Source organism: Penaeus monodon, chromosome 8 (assembly GCF_015228065.2).
Source record: "Penaeus monodon isolate SGIC_2016 chromosome 8, NSTDA_Pmon_1, whole genome shotgun sequence".
NCBI lineage: Eukaryota > Metazoa > Arthropoda > Malacostraca > Decapoda > Penaeidae > Penaeus > Penaeus monodon.
The window spans coordinates 38,732,402-38,749,901 of NC_051393.1; the positions used below are offsets into that span (position 1 = coordinate 38,732,402).

General features: G+C 34.5%; 2 protein-coding genes across 5 annotated transcripts in view; one reads left to right on the plus strand and one right to left on the minus strand.

Annotated features, from left to right (window-relative positions):
• LOC119576347 (trimethyllysine dioxygenase, mitochondrial-like) overlaps positions 1–4,159 on the plus strand; it is a 5,729-nt gene extending 1,570 nt beyond the window's left edge. The window contains exons 3-9 of the mRNA XM_037923997.1: positions 1–124; positions 444–577; positions 700–792; positions 1,192–1,367; positions 1,509–1,733; positions 2,677–2,810; positions 3,546–4,159. The exon at positions 1–124 is cut by the window's left edge and continues 92 nt beyond it. Coding sequence (XP_037779925.1) covers positions 1–124; positions 444–577; positions 700–792; positions 1,192–1,367; positions 1,509–1,733; positions 2,677–2,810; positions 3,546–3,685 — 1,026 coding nt within the window. The 3' untranslated portion in view covers positions 3,686–4,159. The remainder of the gene's footprint in view (positions 125–443; positions 578–699; positions 793–1,191; positions 1,368–1,508; positions 1,734–2,676; positions 2,811–3,545) is intronic.
• Positions 4,160–10,684: 6,525 nt separating this feature from the next.
• LOC119576348 (protein aveugle-like) overlaps positions 10,685–17,500 on the minus strand; it is a 9,794-nt gene continuing 2,978 nt past the window's right edge. For 3 of the 4 annotated variants that reach the window (XM_037923998.1, XM_037924001.1, XM_037923999.1), the window contains exons 2-4: positions 15,022–15,086; positions 14,790–14,903; positions 10,685–14,481 (exon numbers count right to left, since the gene is read on the minus strand). In XM_037923998.1, coding sequence (XP_037779926.1) covers positions 14,311–14,481; positions 14,790–14,903; positions 15,022–15,069 — 333 coding nt within the window. In that variant the 5' untranslated portion in view covers positions 15,070–15,086 and the 3' untranslated portion in view covers positions 10,685–14,310. Of the gene's footprint in view, positions 14,482–14,789; positions 14,904–15,021; positions 15,100–17,500 lie in introns of all 4 variants that reach the window. The other variant, XM_037924000.1, reaches the window with a different exon arrangement.

Below are 17,500 nucleotides of genomic sequence, written 5' to 3' on the forward strand. Positions count from 1 at the left end.
CATTGCCGCTGCCCCAAGTGCTACAACTATAAGACATTCCAAAGGATTCATGATGTGTACAAAATTCCTCTAAATATTCGCCCAGCTTCAGTCAAGACAAACAAAGATGGGGTAGTTTTAGAGTGTAAGTTGAATCTTAAAACATTTTCAGTGTTTAAGCTTTATTTTTTATTTATTATTATTTTTTAAGGGGATTACTATTTCACCGTTTTAATGGAATACTAATGCCTGTTGTCTAATTCCTGTGTGCAGATAGGATGTACTGTTAATCTTATAAAAACGCTTTTGTTTCATATTTCTTTTCTGTTGTTTGCAACATTCTTTAATTATATATGAATTCATTTTTTCAAAAATTTAAGTTAACTATTTAATTTCTATATTTTTCATGATCAGTAATTGAAGTTAATCTGCAAGTGTTTATTAAGAATACTTAAAATTTGTAGGGCCTGACGGTCACAAATCACAATATGATTACAAGTTCCTGTGGCAGAACTCTTTTGAGAGCAAAAGAACTTCTTTCAAGGAGCAGCGTGTCTTGTGGACTGCTGCTAAATTCCCCAAAGAACCACTGACCACAGTGAGTTTTTTTCTGCATTATGTTACAGTATACTTGAATTTGGTTGAACTTTTGTCAAGATCTAATCAGTTGGCATTTATGTGTTTTCCAGGTGCTTATATCTGGTATTTATATTTATACAGGTACCACTGAGTGAACTTACTAAACCAGACAAAGAAGGCCTGAAAAAGCTGATTTCCTCTATTATGAAATATGGCTTTGGCTTCATTTCAGAGGTACATTATTTCTGCATATATACTCTCTGATATTTAAAATACCAGTGCAGTACCAGTTTGTATATTGAAAGTTATATAGATCAAATGTGTTTTTGTATCTGTTTTCACTTTTTTAGAAATAAAAAGTGTACTAGTAATTGCCGTACCCCTGATATTAATGGTAATATTTAGATTTAATACAGATTTGTTTGTATGAATTCATCATAAGTTTGTCTTTCTATGCAATGTGTGATATATTTATTTGTCTACTTGATAAATAAAGAGATTGACTTAATAATGCATTGCAGAAATGTTAATTTAGGAAGGAATTAAATAGTAATATAATAATAGTGACCAATTTTTAGATGAAAAGAAACTGTACTGCTTAGTGATATAGGAGAAAAGATTGAACATTGACAGGTACCAGCAGATGTAGAGTCAACACGTGCAGCTGTAGAGCAAATATGTCCATTAAAAACGACTTTCTATGGAGAAGCATGGGCAATGGAAGCAAACATGGAATATGCTGATACAGCCTACTCTAAAGAAAGATTGGGAGCTCATACTGATACTACCTATTTTTCCCAAGCCTGCAGGTAGGTCACACTTGCTTACTTATTGATGATGATCTAGTATATATTTTATAGTAAAGTTTTCATGATATCAGAGTTGTTAATCTTAGTGTTCTGTTTATTTTCTTATTAATTTATATGTTTTTCACAACTTTTACATTCTAGGATCCAAGTATTTCACTGCTTCCTTGCAGCGGACCAGGGTGGAGAAAATTTACTTGTGGATGGCTTTAGTGTAGCTAAGCAGTTTCATGACCGACATCCTGAAGGGTACAAATTCCTGTCAGAAACAGCTATACCATCTGAATATATAGAAGAAGGGAGACACCACTTATCATTAGACACAATCTTCAAGCATGATCCTGCAAAGGGTCGGATTAAGCAGTTTAGGTGAGTATTTGTATTTTTATTCTTCCTTCCTAATGATGTATATTGTGTAATTTTGTCTTTTTATAATTTTTCCTACTTATGTTTTGAAATATTTATTTTCCTGTTGAGGAAATAATTTTCTGTTGTTACTTAATTTGACATTTTGAAGTGAAGATGCTAGCAGTCGGGAAAAGTCTTTTTTTTTATACTATTTAGGATAGATTGATAATATGTACATTGCATTCTGTGTAAAGAGGTTTCTTTTATCGCATTTTTATAGTGCTTTTGAGAGTATCATCAAGTAAGAGCAAGAGTACTGATCCATTACTGATCTGTTCTGTGTATTAGAACATTTTTGCCATGAATGGAAGTGTCTCATTGGAATATATATTGATGGATGGTTCTTGGCATGCATATAATTCATAATTGAATGTCATTAGAAACGTATGTTCCCAGAGTATTTCCAGGCATTATTTGAGTCTTTGTTGGATCAATTGAAATATAATTCCCCACATCAGTGATCTCCTGAATCCATATCACCTGTGATGCTGGTACTTCCAATACAAATTTGAAGTATAAAATTAATTCCATGCTTCCTTTACAATATTCTCTATGCAAATAATAATTATAAACTATATTTTATGCAATATATCTTTAATATGATTGATAAGAAATGCAGTAAAATTTTGTTTAGGCTTCCCTTTTCAGTAGAATAACTACAAAGGTGTTGTTTTCATTTCCACTTCTAGCTGTGCATGTTGAGGGCAAATAAAACCATTTATATTTGGTTTCCTCAAAACTAAAAATGAGTCAGTGTTAATGTTTATGTTATACAGGTTCATTAATGAATTAGAATTACCACTTTAGTAGTTGACTGAAGAAAATAAGGAATGAAATGAAAGAAATAAGGCAGTTATTTGTCAGTCAGTAATTTGTATTCATGCTGTATATCTTTTTTTTGCAGGTACAACATTTATGACAGGGCACCTCTCTCATCCATTCCTCTTGAACATATGCAGGAGTTTTACTTGCACTTGAGAAACCTTACGAGCATTATCCGAAATCCAAAGAACGAGTATTGGATTAAATTAGAACCAGGTAAGGCTTGCTGATTTTCTTTTTCTTTTATTTTATGTTAGAAGATATTGGTAGATATTAGTTGGGATTATATAAATTCACTTTTCTTGGACTGTCTTGACCTGCTATGAACTTAAGAGTATTGGAAGTAATATTGGTAATTAGCAATTCAAAAATATTAGTAATAAGCTCATCAATCGTATCAGTTTGTGGAATGATTGATAGAAATAGGATAGGGTTTCTCTCACAATCTGAAAAATTGCATATGGATTTTTTTATAGACCTTTTTGTATATCTTTTGGTTGACAGTGCAAGTCACTTTTATATGAGGTGATTAAGAACATGAGTTGTACCAATACTTAAATTTTTAGAACAAATTGTTGTTATAAAACATGGGAATGACATTTGGTTATCCCAGTTTGCATCTTTTGGTTTAATGAAGCCATCATAAATCTTTGCTACTGGAAGTTAATTCAGTGATATTCCCCATGATAGTAATTTGTAGCTATTGCTTTTGGTATTTTTGACATATGTTTTTCATCACTCAGTCAAAAAGATATTTATCTCTTTTTTTTTCCATTTATTATAAAAAAAAAAATATATATATATTATCATTATTTTTTTTTACAATTTCAGATTTACTTACCTTTCACAATTTTTTTCATAATGACATTCCAGGTTGTTCATTTTTTCCTATTTTTCACTACTTTCAGGTAATCCATTCATAAATTGCAATCTGTTTTCTCAAACCTGCAGGAAAGGTGTTGCTGACTGACAACTGGCGTCTGATGCACGGCCGAGCGGCATTCTCGGGCAAACGGGTGATGGGAGGCTGTTACCTAGATAATGATGACTTCCTGAGCAAAGCCAATGTCCTTGGAATAAACTTTGAATAGAGTTTGAAAGAGCTTTTCAATATTTAGATGTGCAATTATGTGTGTTTGTGTATGCTTATGCAGTAACAAATAGCATCTGGAAATGCACTTTAATTCCCATTTTTTTGTATACCTGGTTCTTGGTGAATCTAAACTTTAAAAGGAATATTAGAAGATAAGTATTATTTGATATGTGTATTACTGACACATAGGAAGCATGTTACAAATATTTGTTATTATGATTAAAATGTATTGTTAATCATGGGTCTACCAGTGGATCTTGTCTTTCATTTCTCATAGCATGTCTCACTTTACCTAACATATAAATTATGACTCTCTAGTGCCAATTTTTTTCTCTTGTTTGTGATAACTTTTAGTTGGAATTTTTTGTAATCAATGTCATTCTTCTGCTTTTGTTTTGTTTATCTCTGGATATTGCATTTTCTTATTCTATAAATCTTATTTGAGAGAGCAGTAAATAAAGAGCCAAGTAACTCTGAATGGATTTATTTCCAAATAGCATAAAAATGTTATGCCTTTTTTTGTTTGTTTGTCCAGCTTTTATAGCATGCTGAGAAAGTAAAATAGCAAGTGCAAGTTATTTCTCTTTTTTTGATTTTTGAGTTGTGCATTTTTTTTATTTCCAAAGAGATTCTTTTATATTGTTTTACAATTTATATTGTTATTAATATTTTACTAACTGTATAATAATCATAATGTCAATAACAATAATGACACTAGGGCTGCTGACTGAATTCTTGGTGCCTGAACACTTCTGGAGCCATTTGTGCATAACAAATTAACATTTAAGTGTTAACACTGTTAGGGGGATAATTTTCTTTGCTCAACATTCTTTCTCTCTTTGTGCTCATATTTTACCTTCAAATCCAGGTATTTGATCTCACGGGGTGGAAGTTCTTTTTGTCTGAGAAACAACCTCTCAACATTCCGGGTCAGAGATATGGGTGTATTTACTTTTTGTATTTTGTATTTGTGTATTTTGTGCCACATCAACAGCTAAGATCATCAGCGGTATATTCAAAATATAATGATAGCGTGAGGCATGGGGGCAAAGCCCCCTGGTAAGGAAGTGCTATATGAAATCAAAGGTCATATGGCGCTATGGTAAATTAGTATAGCGAAAAGGATTAGGAATGATTTAATGATTAGGGTAAAGTTATAGGGTGAATAGTACTAGAGGGTGAAAAGGGTAGAGAATGAGGGCTGATGGGGTACAGTATAAGGTTAAGGTTGTTAGAAGGGAAGGAGTTAAGGGGATAGGAAACATTATGATAAAGTACTGCGGTGAAAACAGCAAAAATGAGTTTAACGATTAGAATAAGAGGACAGAACAAGGGGATGAAGAAAAAGAAAAGGAAAGGAAGAGAAGAAAAGACCTTGCAAAATTAGTTGTGGTGAGGGTTGAGGACCAAGGCAGGGGTGACCCCCTACACTGGGCCTCAGTCCCTGTCTCCCAAGCCCCCTACGACAACACCGAGCAAGGCATTGGGGGGATATGGGTGTAGCTGCAGGTGGGGATGACTAAGGGAAAATTTTTTTGCCTTTTTGCAGTGTTCATTTTGTACCTCAGAAGGATGATGGGGGGAGAGGATGGTAAACTTAAGTAATTTTTCTCTATAATGGGGTATTTGGATAGATTAACACCACATCATAACCTGTTTTCCTATGAATAAGTTCCATAGTCCTATCTATGCTTGTGTGGGCAGATGCCTTTAAACTAAAGCAGAAATATTGACATAGTAACAATACAATGACAATATGTGACATAACATTCATTAATTAGTCCCCTTCCACCTCATGAAGATGTTTCCTCCAGAATTATATGTGCATCCACTCTTATATAGTTTCCTCCCTAATATACTTGTGGAATAAAATCATCTTATAACATTTGTAGTGATATCATTATTTAATGTGTAGCAAAATCTCAAAGCTCAGATAACCCACATGCAACTAGCAGGTACCTAAGGTGTATTAAGAGAAAAAAATGTGGAGGTTATGTAAAGTGCAACCAACTTTTAAGGTCATTCCCTCTTTTTATACTTTCACAGAGGTTATTAGAAGTGTGGTAATTTCATGTCTGCTTTCACAGAAGTTCTTTGTAGTCTAAATTTATCTGGGTTTTAAATAACTCTAGATTGCTGACAATCAGTAATTTCTTGCTTAATAATCTTCCTTAACCTTGTGGCTGCAGGGTTATGTGCTATCCACCATAATCTTTTTGTGAATTTTCCACTAGTGCTTAGCCACCTAAGGAGTCGGTTAGTAGGCCCCAGTGTTGTTATTCTTATTGACATTATGATTATTATACTGTTATTGAAATAAATAAATATTGATAACAATAAAATTAGTAAAATAATATAAAAGAATTTCTTTGAAAATCAAGGAAAAGTGTATACATGTGAGATACGCAGGACTAGTAACTGACTCCTTTGTAACTAAGAACCTGTGGAGCCATCTCTGTGTAAACACAATAAACTAAATTTACATTGGATTTGGCATTCAGCCGTGCCATCCTCTTCCAGTAGGTTAAGAGAAGTCCTGATTTTTTGTTGAAGGAAGAAACAGATGATGCATGATATATGTAATTTCAACTTGAACTTGAAGTAATTCAACATCAGCATCTTTTAGCATTTATTATTTTTTCTATTTTCTGCAAACATGATACATGACATGCTATATAGAACATGATTATGGGTACAGTGTTGTTGTAACATACAAAAATTCAAATGACTTCACTTCTGTAAGCTGTGTCTTTTGCATTTCTTTGACTATTATAGTATAACAGACCATAAATGTACAAATTTTGTATTTTAAAATGAAAACAGAATTACATATTTTTCATTCCAGTCATGATTTATTGCACATTATATTTGAATACATTAACAAATCAGTCATTATCATTATCATTATCATTATTATTATAATTATAATTATTATTATCATTATTATTTTTACTATTATTGTTATTGTTGTTATTATTATTATTATTATTATTATTATTATTATTATTATTATTATTATTATTATTATTATTATTATTATTATTATTATTATTATTATTATTATTATTATAATATATATATATATATATATATATATATATATATATATATATATATATATATATATATTATATATATATATATAAATATATATATATATATATATATATATATATATATATATATATATATATATATATATACATATATATATATATATATATATGTATCAGAACTCTATCATTCAATAAACAGTTAAGAAATAATTATTGTGATATAAATTTATTTTGTATTAGGTTTTATGTATTTTAGCTTTGTGTTTATTTTTCACATTTTTGTTAATCTTTATTGTTGAGAAAGAACATCATTATAAATCTAACAAAGAAAATATTTCACTGCTTAGTTTCACATTACAATTCTTGTTGTTTACAGTTACCTTCATAATGTCACTTATGGACTTACCTCAATCTGTATGTACTGAAATTACTGAAGTGGTGGTAATCCAGTGGTGCAGATGGTATGATTACATGCCAAGTCCACAGTAATTTTAGTTTATTAATTGAGTTTACACAGAGATGGCTCCACAAGTGCTTAGTCATCAAGGAGTCAATTACTAGTCCTATGTATCTCACCTGTTTAGACCCTTCCTTGATTTCTGGATTTGTTCTTTTATATTATTTTACTATTTTTATTGTTTTTAGCATTTTAGTAACTTTATAGTAATCATAATGCTAATAACAATAATAAAAAGATCAGTATAAGTATTTAAGAAAATACAAATATCAAGAAATGGAGAAATCAGGCAAGGGTGACCTACTAATTGACTCTGGTGGCTGAGCATTTGGGAAGCCATTTGCGTGCAACAAAATTCAGTGGACAGTACAAAGCCCAGTGGCCACTGTGTTAAGATTCCATCACCATATAGCTAGATTTTGTGTGTGTTATAAAGTTCTCTTTTATTGTTAATGTGAAATATTTGTATTTCAAGTATACATAAGGATTCACTATTTACTTCAGTGATTCAGTTTTACTCATAGGAAGCTTGCCTCAAATCAGTGTATCAGGGGACTTAAAATGCTGTTACTGAGACCAGGTTTATGAACTTTGTATTTTCTTTTGTTGATGGATATAAGATACTACTCAATAAAGAATGTGATCCACAGTTTCTGTTACTGGTTCTGTTAAAACCCCATGTGAAGGCTTTAATTTTTGTTAAATGTAATGTGAAAATGTGAAAAGTGATTATTGTAATCATAACAGTGATAATGTTAACTGTGGTGAATAATACAAATAACAATAACTAGCAATGATTATTGATTAATTGTTGAAACATACAAATGTGCTTGGCATCAAAGGTAAAGTATTGTTGCAAAAAAAAATCAAAATTAGTTCATGATTAGGACAAATGTGTTAGATACCAAAGGTTGTAGAGTGCAATAGGATAGTATGGCTGTGAAGTGGGTAAAAAGGGCTAGCAAATGGAGTAAAGTGGAGACTAGTTAAAGGGGTGATTAGATAAAAAAGAGAGTATCTATATATCTGAGGAAGGTAAGGAACATGACATGAGGAACACAGGGATAGAAAGCTACCAAGAAGCAATCAATGAGTAATAAAGGTAGAAATAGGTGTTGGGAGAAGTAGGAGGATCTGGCAAAAGAGACAAGGGAACAAGGGAAGGAGGTCAGTATCTGGAAAAATGTCAAAGGGAGGGATCTGGTAAAGGACACTTGTGACATAAGGGAGTCGTGTGAGCATCCAGGAGAGAATGGAAGGGTTAATAGGGAAAGAAGGGGGGATGGTGCAGATAGAAGAGGGAAGAATGGGGCACGTTATGAGAAAGTGGGAGGAAGAGGGGTAGGTTGAATATTAAGACGAGGATGGATGTCAGCTGTTACTTTGAGTTTAGAGGGAATGGGAGTAGAAAGATTAGAGGATAGATGAGTGAGAGGAGCATTCTCTTGAGTCACTCCCCCCAATCCCTTGTTCCTTGTTGTCTTGGAGGGCTTAAGAGACAGGGACTGAGGCCCAATGTAGGGGATCGCCTCTACCCTCACCTCAACTAATTTTGCATGGTCTTTCTTCTCCTTGCTTCTTTTCATTTTCTTCTTCCCTTTGGTCTGTCCATTTATCCTAATCATTAACTCATTTTTGCCATTTTTACCAGTACTTTATCATAATGCTTCTTACCCCCTTAACTCCTTCCCCTTCTGACAATCTTTACCTTATGCTATAACCCATCACCTCCCCCGCTCTACCCGTTACATACCATGCTACCCTCTAGTACTGTTCAACCTGTAACTTTACTCTAATCATTAACTCATTTCTTACCCTTTTCGCTACTATACCTTACCATAGCGCCATATGACCTTTGATGTCATATAGCACTTCCTTGCCTGGGTCTTTCCCCCAAATTTCACACTATCAGTATATTTGGATATGCTGCTAATGACCTTAGATACTGAGCTGCAGAAAATTTCTAATAAATAAATAAATCTTGGGTCAAGTTTAGGAAGTTTTGGATGTCTTTAAGTTTCTGGGAAGGAGATGGGAGGAGAGAAAATGAGAAATGAAGTTTTTCTTGTGAGGGAGAGAAGAGGAGGCAGATATTTGAGGAGCAGAGGGATTGATGGGTGTTGGAGAGAATGTGGTACGAGAAAATGGGGTGGAACATTTAGATTGCCTGGTGCGACAGGTAGAGTGAGAAATAGGAGGGGTAGGCACCAAGGAAGTGGTAAATATTGGAGTATCTGGATTTAGAATGGCAGAAGAATTCAAATGGAAGAGAGAGGGTAGAAGTAAGTTGGCAAAGAGTAGGGGAGGAGTTACTGAGGGAGTTGTTTAAAAGTGGTGTGAAGGACAGCGGTGGAATAGGTAGTGAGAGAGAAACTTTGATGATGTGCTTCCTATTTGGCCTTGTGTAGTGAGACCAAGTTTAATTCTGAGAACTGCTACCTCTGACTCAAAATTGTAAGCAGAGCAACTCAGATATAACTATTACCAGGTGTGCACATTTGGAACAGTTGTGGAAGGAAATTTTGTCTACTTGTTTTGGAGACATTGTTGGAAGAGGAGGGTATTGTCAGAGAAAGGGGCTATGGGGGGAATCACAAAGAATTGATTCCGTTTGGCTGGGCTAAAGAGAGTATTCAAAGGTTTGCAGAGGTGGAAGTAGTAGAAAGATGAGGATGGGAGGAAGAGGAGTGGTGTGGAGTGAGGTAGTGCTGTGGAGAGGAGAACAGTAAGGATGAAGACTAATAAGGGAGGAAGGGGTAGAAAATGAAGAAGACTATGCAGGAGGAAGAGATGAAATGGAGAATGCTGCGAGAGAGGAAGGGATGTATTCTGCAGGTTTAGTAATGACCTGGTTGGGTGATTTAGAATGGATCAAGTTGACAGCAATTGTCAAGGAGGGGGTAGCAGTAGCAGTGGAGAGAACCGTGATCAAAGGAGAAGCAGGGGTTGGCAAACCAGAGAAGTCAATATCAGATAGGCTAGCTCATGAAGGGGCAAGTCTCAGTAACCCTGATAAGGGTACAAAATCTTCATTATTGGCCATGGTGAGCCTGAAAAATGTGTGGAAATGAAATGGTGGACTCATGAGGACCCCTTAAGGGTCCTCATGAGGGGTAAGGGCTAAAAGATTAACCAAGGGAATACTGTGCCCATGGCTCCCCGAGGCTCTTCAGGACAAAGCCACCCTTTCATCCTTTTAGCATGGCTATTACACCTTTAGCATGGGATTAAAGGGGAAACAAACAATAACAATGCTGACAAAATAATGATTTTTAAATTTAATAAGATAAATATCTTTATGTGCTAAAAAACAGAAAACACTTTTCAAGCCTGTTTTTAAAAAACTACTAACAAATAATGTAACTTCCAAAGCATGATATTCAGTTTCATTGAACAATATTGAAAATTTGAAAAGAAAGAGAGAGAGAAAAAAAATGTATGTACATTTATTTCCATCAATGTAGGAAGTAATAAAAGAACCTAATATGGCTTTTCTTATTATTTAATTTCTAAAAGTCTTCAGGATAAGGAAGTTCACCATCCCTAAGTTAACACGTAATTAAAAAAGCCGGATTTGTATACAAGCTCTTCAAAATAGGAACACCTACTATTCACCTTGCCATCTCAAAAATATGCCCTTTACTGCCTTTGTCCATACAGGCTAAGCAAGGATCAATTTAGAATCCTTCACCATCAGCATCAATTAATATCTACCTTTAGAGAAATCATCTTTTATAATACTGCTGGGGAGAACAAAAGGCAGCATCCGGTCATGTAATAAATGCCATTAATACTATATACCATTAACAATATGGCACCTAGAGGATGGGAAACTAGTTACACACTGAGAAGGCACATTTAACAAGATTGGTACATGAAAAAATCACAGTTATTGATATAATAATATTGATAAGTGACCAAACTTTTTTTTTCACTCAGAGCTAGATTACAATGCTCCAAATGATAATAAATTGAATATCTTGAGTTGAAAGGAGCCAATATCAACTAATGAGCTGTAAAAATAACAGTTTATATCACAATGAGCTTGTATAAATATGAAATTTTCTACAGAGTAATGATATGTTTTGAATTTTGTGCATAACAGGATAGGAAAAAAGAGACATTTTGATACTGACCAAATAATCCAATTTTCTTGCATAACTAGAATGAAAGATAAACAATATAGGATGTGACAACAAACAAACAAAACAAAAAGAAAGAAAGAAAGAAATGGTTACTAAAACATGCAATACAATATGATAAAGGAAAAAAAAAAACAAGAAAAATAGAAACAGATTGAAAAAGGAAAGGACGCAAATTCAAGGTGAAAAAAATTAAGCCATTAAATGTTTAGGCTCACATTAACCCCTTGGAGGTCCTGAAATATTACATGCATCTAGGTGAGGACAGGTCCCATTGCATCCTCAATTATCATAGTTATTTTAACTCTTCTCACACATACAAATGGACACATAAACAAACAGAAAACATTCGACAGGCAAAAAAATAGGCTTGCTTGCTTGTTGACAGACTTTGCTTGCATCCACAGGCAAACCAACCAAGTATCCATACTGGAGTTTTAGCCCGATCACCAGACAGTGTCTAGATGTGTAAAGCCCTTTTTCCCATATAATAATTCTTGTTGTTGCTCACCATGGTTACCACAGCACACACAGCTCTATTGAGCACCTCCTCTTATTCCTGCCTTTGACTGGATGTCCCATGGACAACAATACGGGCAGGCATGAAGACAGACAAATCCCAACAAACACTGCTTCTTCATGTAGACACTGTTAGCCAATTTTTAAAAATTCCACACACATACCTGCAGACACACACACTAATGCACATATGCACAACATTAAATGAAAAACCAAAGGGCACACAAACATATGGAAATATCACATGGATAGAGACAATAGTAAATAGTTAAAAATGCATTTTTATTCTTTCCTTCTTCCAAGATCTTTCACGACTGGTGGTTACCAGGTATAGGAAATAGAAGGAGCCAGCCTCACTGTATCAACCACCCTTACCTCATCTAAGCCTCACATTCACCAGCCAACACCTTCCACACTCCTTCACAAACATAAAAATGATGTTAATAAATGAGAACAGGTTTCTTTGTCATTACCAACATTGTTTTAGAATATAAAACATTTTCTTCAAATCTGAATTTATTTGGAAATTTTGCCATCTATCCACAAGGGGTTAAATTCTAGCATTTCTTATTGTGGTTATCTTTTTTTAGCCTTTTGCAAAAAAAAGTGTCATGGTGTTATCATTTGGCTTAAAAAATAAAACAAAAAGATGAATCAGTATCATAATGCCTGTAAATGAGCAATCTGCAACAACTGATGTTACAACAAAATTTCTTATTTCCAAAAAGAGGATGATAACATGAACCATGGAATGACAAATATAACAGAGTCCTACACAATCCACTTAATTATAGCTAAAAACATTTTATTTTCAAAATGCTAAATCATTTCACAAGCAAAACAGACTACATAATTGCTAACACTGAAATGGTTTCAAAATGCATTACAATTACAATACATTGATTTTTTTTACAAGGATAGTTACAAACTGAAATGCAAAAATACATGATTTTGTGCATATAAAGTGGAATTCATAGGACACTTTTGTGCTTTTGCATCTTTTGTTGCACAATTCCAAATTTCAACATTACAAAAGGTTGAAGAAAAAGCCACAGAGTATATAACTTATACCATTAAAAATAAAGCAATTTTATATTACAGCTGATACATATAGTCTAATAATACTGTCTGGAAACATTATGAGCTTCTTATTTGATAAGATAAAGCTCTTTGATATAATTCTTTACAAGAAATGGGAAAAAAGTTACTGTTTTATAAAAAGCATTAGGAATTTACCAAGTTGCATTTCTACCTCTAATTAGTGGCCAAAAGTTATAAAATTCAATTTCATGCCTGGGTATCAAATAGGGCTTTAAAATGTGAAACTCTGATCAAACAAATTTTCTTCTAATACAACAACAAATAAATTTAAGGCCACTAGTTCTCTGAGTGAAAAGGGTTCATTCTTGATATTAGGGGTGTGAATTTCAAGTGGGTCCCTATTATCCCAGTCAGTGCAAGACATTTCATGCCTCACAAGCCTAGAATCAGTATATACTACCACTGCCAATAGACACAGTTCAGTATTTGCTACAGGATTTTTTGGATATGCAGGCAAATGAGAGAGGTAAAACGTGTTCCATTTCTGAATCTAACCTATTGATGGCAGGAGAGCAGGCATAATTACACTGTCCACTGTAGTTTTGTTTCATCAACTCTGTTTACATACAGAGGGCTTCAAAAGCACTAGTTATCAAGGAGTAAACTGCTATTTCAATTCCGTAATTCACATATGTTTAGATTTTTAAAAATATTAATGTCAAGAAATTAAACTGGTTGCTTTACCTATGCTGCCTAGAACTGGCATTTCTTTTTGGTAACTACCGGTAAACAAATTTTGAAAATAAATTAACAAATAAAAACAAAATAAGGACATCAAAAACTAGCATAGCCAATAACTACTCTACAAAACAAAACTGATAAGGAACATGGTAAGTAGAGAGAGGGAGAAAGAGAGAGAGAGAGAATAAAGTTCTCTGACTTTTTATGGTAAACTTTTTTTTTTTTAAATGTAAAATGTAAATTACATGGTTCAGGCTATTCTGACAGTACTGGGCACACAATATTAAATGAATTGCATCAACATAAAAATGACAAAGACTGTAGTTTACCAGTAATGCCAATGGAATATTCATCAATATTAAACAGTAAGAGTAAACACACTTCTAAATATTTGATGGAATAAACAGTTTACCTGACTCATTTTACCTGTACAATATACTGTTAGAGATACAAGTCTTCTGAAAACTATATCACATGCCAAGATTTTCTTGAAAATCAAGCAAATGAAAAATTTCAGCAATCCATGTCTGAAATCAATAAACACTAAAACCCTGTTTATATGTCCCTGTTATGTTAAAGCTACTAAAGTTGTTGTTTTTATCACACAAAAGAGAAGCAGATAATGGAATTTGATTATATCACACTTGCACCTCCCTCTCTCTTTAATTTAGGAGATGATGGAACTCATTTCAATTTCCTTCATCTCCTGTATGTCAGCCTTCAGCCTCAGCTTCAGAATCTCACGCCAGATGGCCTCGAGGTGCTCAGGATGTGCTATGCCTAGCCTGATGAGGGTTCCTTCTGTCATCCTCACAAGGGCCTTGCCAGTGATGTCATGCTGAAAGTGACATGATATATTAATTAAAATAATTACATATTGTTCCTTTCTAGTTCTGGTTGAATATCTGAGTACCCTGCTCTCCCCCTTTTTTTATACAAGTCCCTAATCATTTAGCAGTTTTCCATCTAAAAATATGTAATTTACATGCATGCACTAATTACTTTTACTTAGAAGACTGATAATAATAATAATAACAATAGCAACAACAATAATAACAACAATTATAATAATATCAGTAATCACTGAAAAACCTAGTACATAGGTATGTATTTCCTATTTCTCTGCCTAAATCTTAGTTTACGAACCTGAATGAGAAGATGGGAATATAGCTGAAAATATTCACTGCAGTGCCGCTTGAACCACTTTTGAACATCTGCCGTAGTCCAGAGATAGCATGGCTTTGGACGAGTTAGTTTTCCCTGTTAGAAAAAAAAGAAAGAAATGGACTTTACATTTTGCCTAGATGACTTACAAAAAGATCCACTCAAAGATGCACAGACAACAGAGAAGCCCCAAGAGACAGAGTATTTTATTTACCTTAGGCTTTGGAGTTTGAGATGCATCCACTCCTAGTGTCATTGTCATGGTCCTCTATTCTGGATCTGAAAGTAAAAACTGTGTACCGTAGTAAGACAGCCTTGTGAACTTGTTAACTAAATCTAAATAACCAAATAATTATTGGTGTGACATATAATTATATGCATTAATTTCTGTATTTTTCAAATTTCTTTTCTGTGATCTGATCTTAGACCTGAACTTCCAAACCCTTAGGTAGGTTGTGCCTTTGTGGTACTTTGGCTTGAGGCTGGTCCACTGTAGTGAATGCTTGCCCATCATAATGGAAGGGGAATATGCTACCTCAGAGCTTCAAATGTGCATTATATACATGGATGTGTTTGTGTGGGTGTATGTGTATTTACAAGGTGTCCCTCGAAACTATATTATCACTTGATTTATCTATACTATGTCTATTGTGATATATTTATGTTTTACAATTCAAATTAAGGAAGACAACCAAAAATCACCTAGAATACTGCATGTGTTTAAAATGATAGCCATTCTATCTTAGGCAACCATCACATATTTCAATAGCTTCATTTACATCATTTACTATGAATAATTTTGTGTAGTAAATAATAATAATAACAACAGAAAAAGCAGAAACCAGTGACACATGGCCTGTGAAACAAGGGGGATCCACAGGATATTTTTTCCAATGCTGGGACTGGTGCAGACTTATTTATTTACTGAAAATTTTCTGCCATGTGAACATGTAAGGTCATTAGCGGAGTATTTAAATTATAGTAATAGCGTGAGGCTTGGGGCAGAAGCCCCCAGGTATATGGCATCAAAGGTCATATGGTGCTATGGGAAAGTGGAGTAGCAAAATGGGTTAGGAATGAGTTATTGGCTAGGGTAGAGTTACAGGTTGAAGAATACTGGAGGGAAGTATGGTAGTCAAAAGGGTAAACTGTGTGGGCCCCCCCCACACACTTTACCCTGATGGAGTATAGTGTAAGGTAAAGGTGGTTAGAAGTTAAGGGAGTAGGGAGCATTATGACAAAAAATAGTTTTATGATTAGGATAAGTGGACAGAACAAGGCGATGAAGAAAAAGAAAGGGAAAGGAGGAGAAGAAAAGACCATGTGAAATTGGTTGAGGCGAGGACCAAGGTAGGGGTGATCCCCTACACTGAGCCTCAGTCTCCTGAGCCCCCACAACAACAACAACCAAAGGGACTGGGGCAGAATCTGACATGCTGTGCATCTGCCAGACCTCACACCTCTGGATAATCTTTTATGGGGATACACCAAGGATCAGATTATGCATAAATATCAAAAACTACACATATGCATCTTTCTATGTAAAACATCAAACTGATCTGTGTAATGATGCCATGCCATTTGTGCTGCCTTTCCCTAAACAAAAAATGTTTCTTATTTTTCTTGAGTTTCTTATTTTTCAAATACTGCTTGCACATTAGTAGTGGTAACAAAAAGTATATAAAATGCTGTTCCCAAACTCAAAAGAACCTCCCAAATAATTTTTTTCTCTATGTATCTGAAACATCCAAAATTCAATCTTTTATATTTCTTGCAATATTAATTCTATGAAGATATGAAGATTGAGCTCTGTAATGAAAAACTAAATAAAAAAAAAGAAAAGCTCTCTTGAATTCCTTACTCTAACAGTCCTGCATGGGAAGATAAATTCAATATAATAGCTGTAAGTATAATTAAATTTCCGTGATAAAAAAAATATTTGTATATATCAATACTGCCTACTTCTAAGTTTTTGGGTACACTCAGGGGGAGGTCTCTGTAAGGCAGGAAAAAATCTTCCTTGTGAACTGAAGAACTAAACTTTTGTATTACTTGAGAAAATTAGAAAATTCATGAATAAAATTTAGTAAAATACAAACAAAAGGATAGAGAAGTTTATCATACACTTAAATTTCCTCTTGAAAGAAATGGAAGAATGGAAGTTAAATGAATTATTTTCATATATAAAAAATTGCCAAAATAAAATGAGCATTACATTTATTAAAGCAGATTTGTTGATTTGCTGACTTCTTCACTGGCCAATCATCTATAATCTCTCTCTCTCTCTCTCTCTCTCTCTCTCTCTCTCCTCCCTCTCTTTCCACCCTACCTCTCTCTCTCTCTCTCTCTCCTCTCTCTCTCTCTCTCTCCCTCCCTCTCTCTCTCCCTCTCTCCTCCTCCTCCCCTCTCCCCCCCTCCTCTCTCCCCCCCCTCCCCCTTCTCTCTCCCTTTCTCTTCTCCTCTCCCTCTCCTCTCTCCTCTCCCTCCTCTCTCCCCCTTCTCCTCTCTCCTCTCCTCTCTCTCTCTTCCCCCCCCCTCCCCCCCCCCTCCTCCTCTCTCCCTCCTCTCTCTCTCTCTCCTCCCCTTCTCCTCTCTCCTCCTCTCTCCCTCTCTCTCCTCCTCTCTCCTCTCTCCCTCCCTCTCTCTCTCTCTCCCTCCCTCTCTCTCTCTCTCCTCCTCCTCCTCCTCTCCCT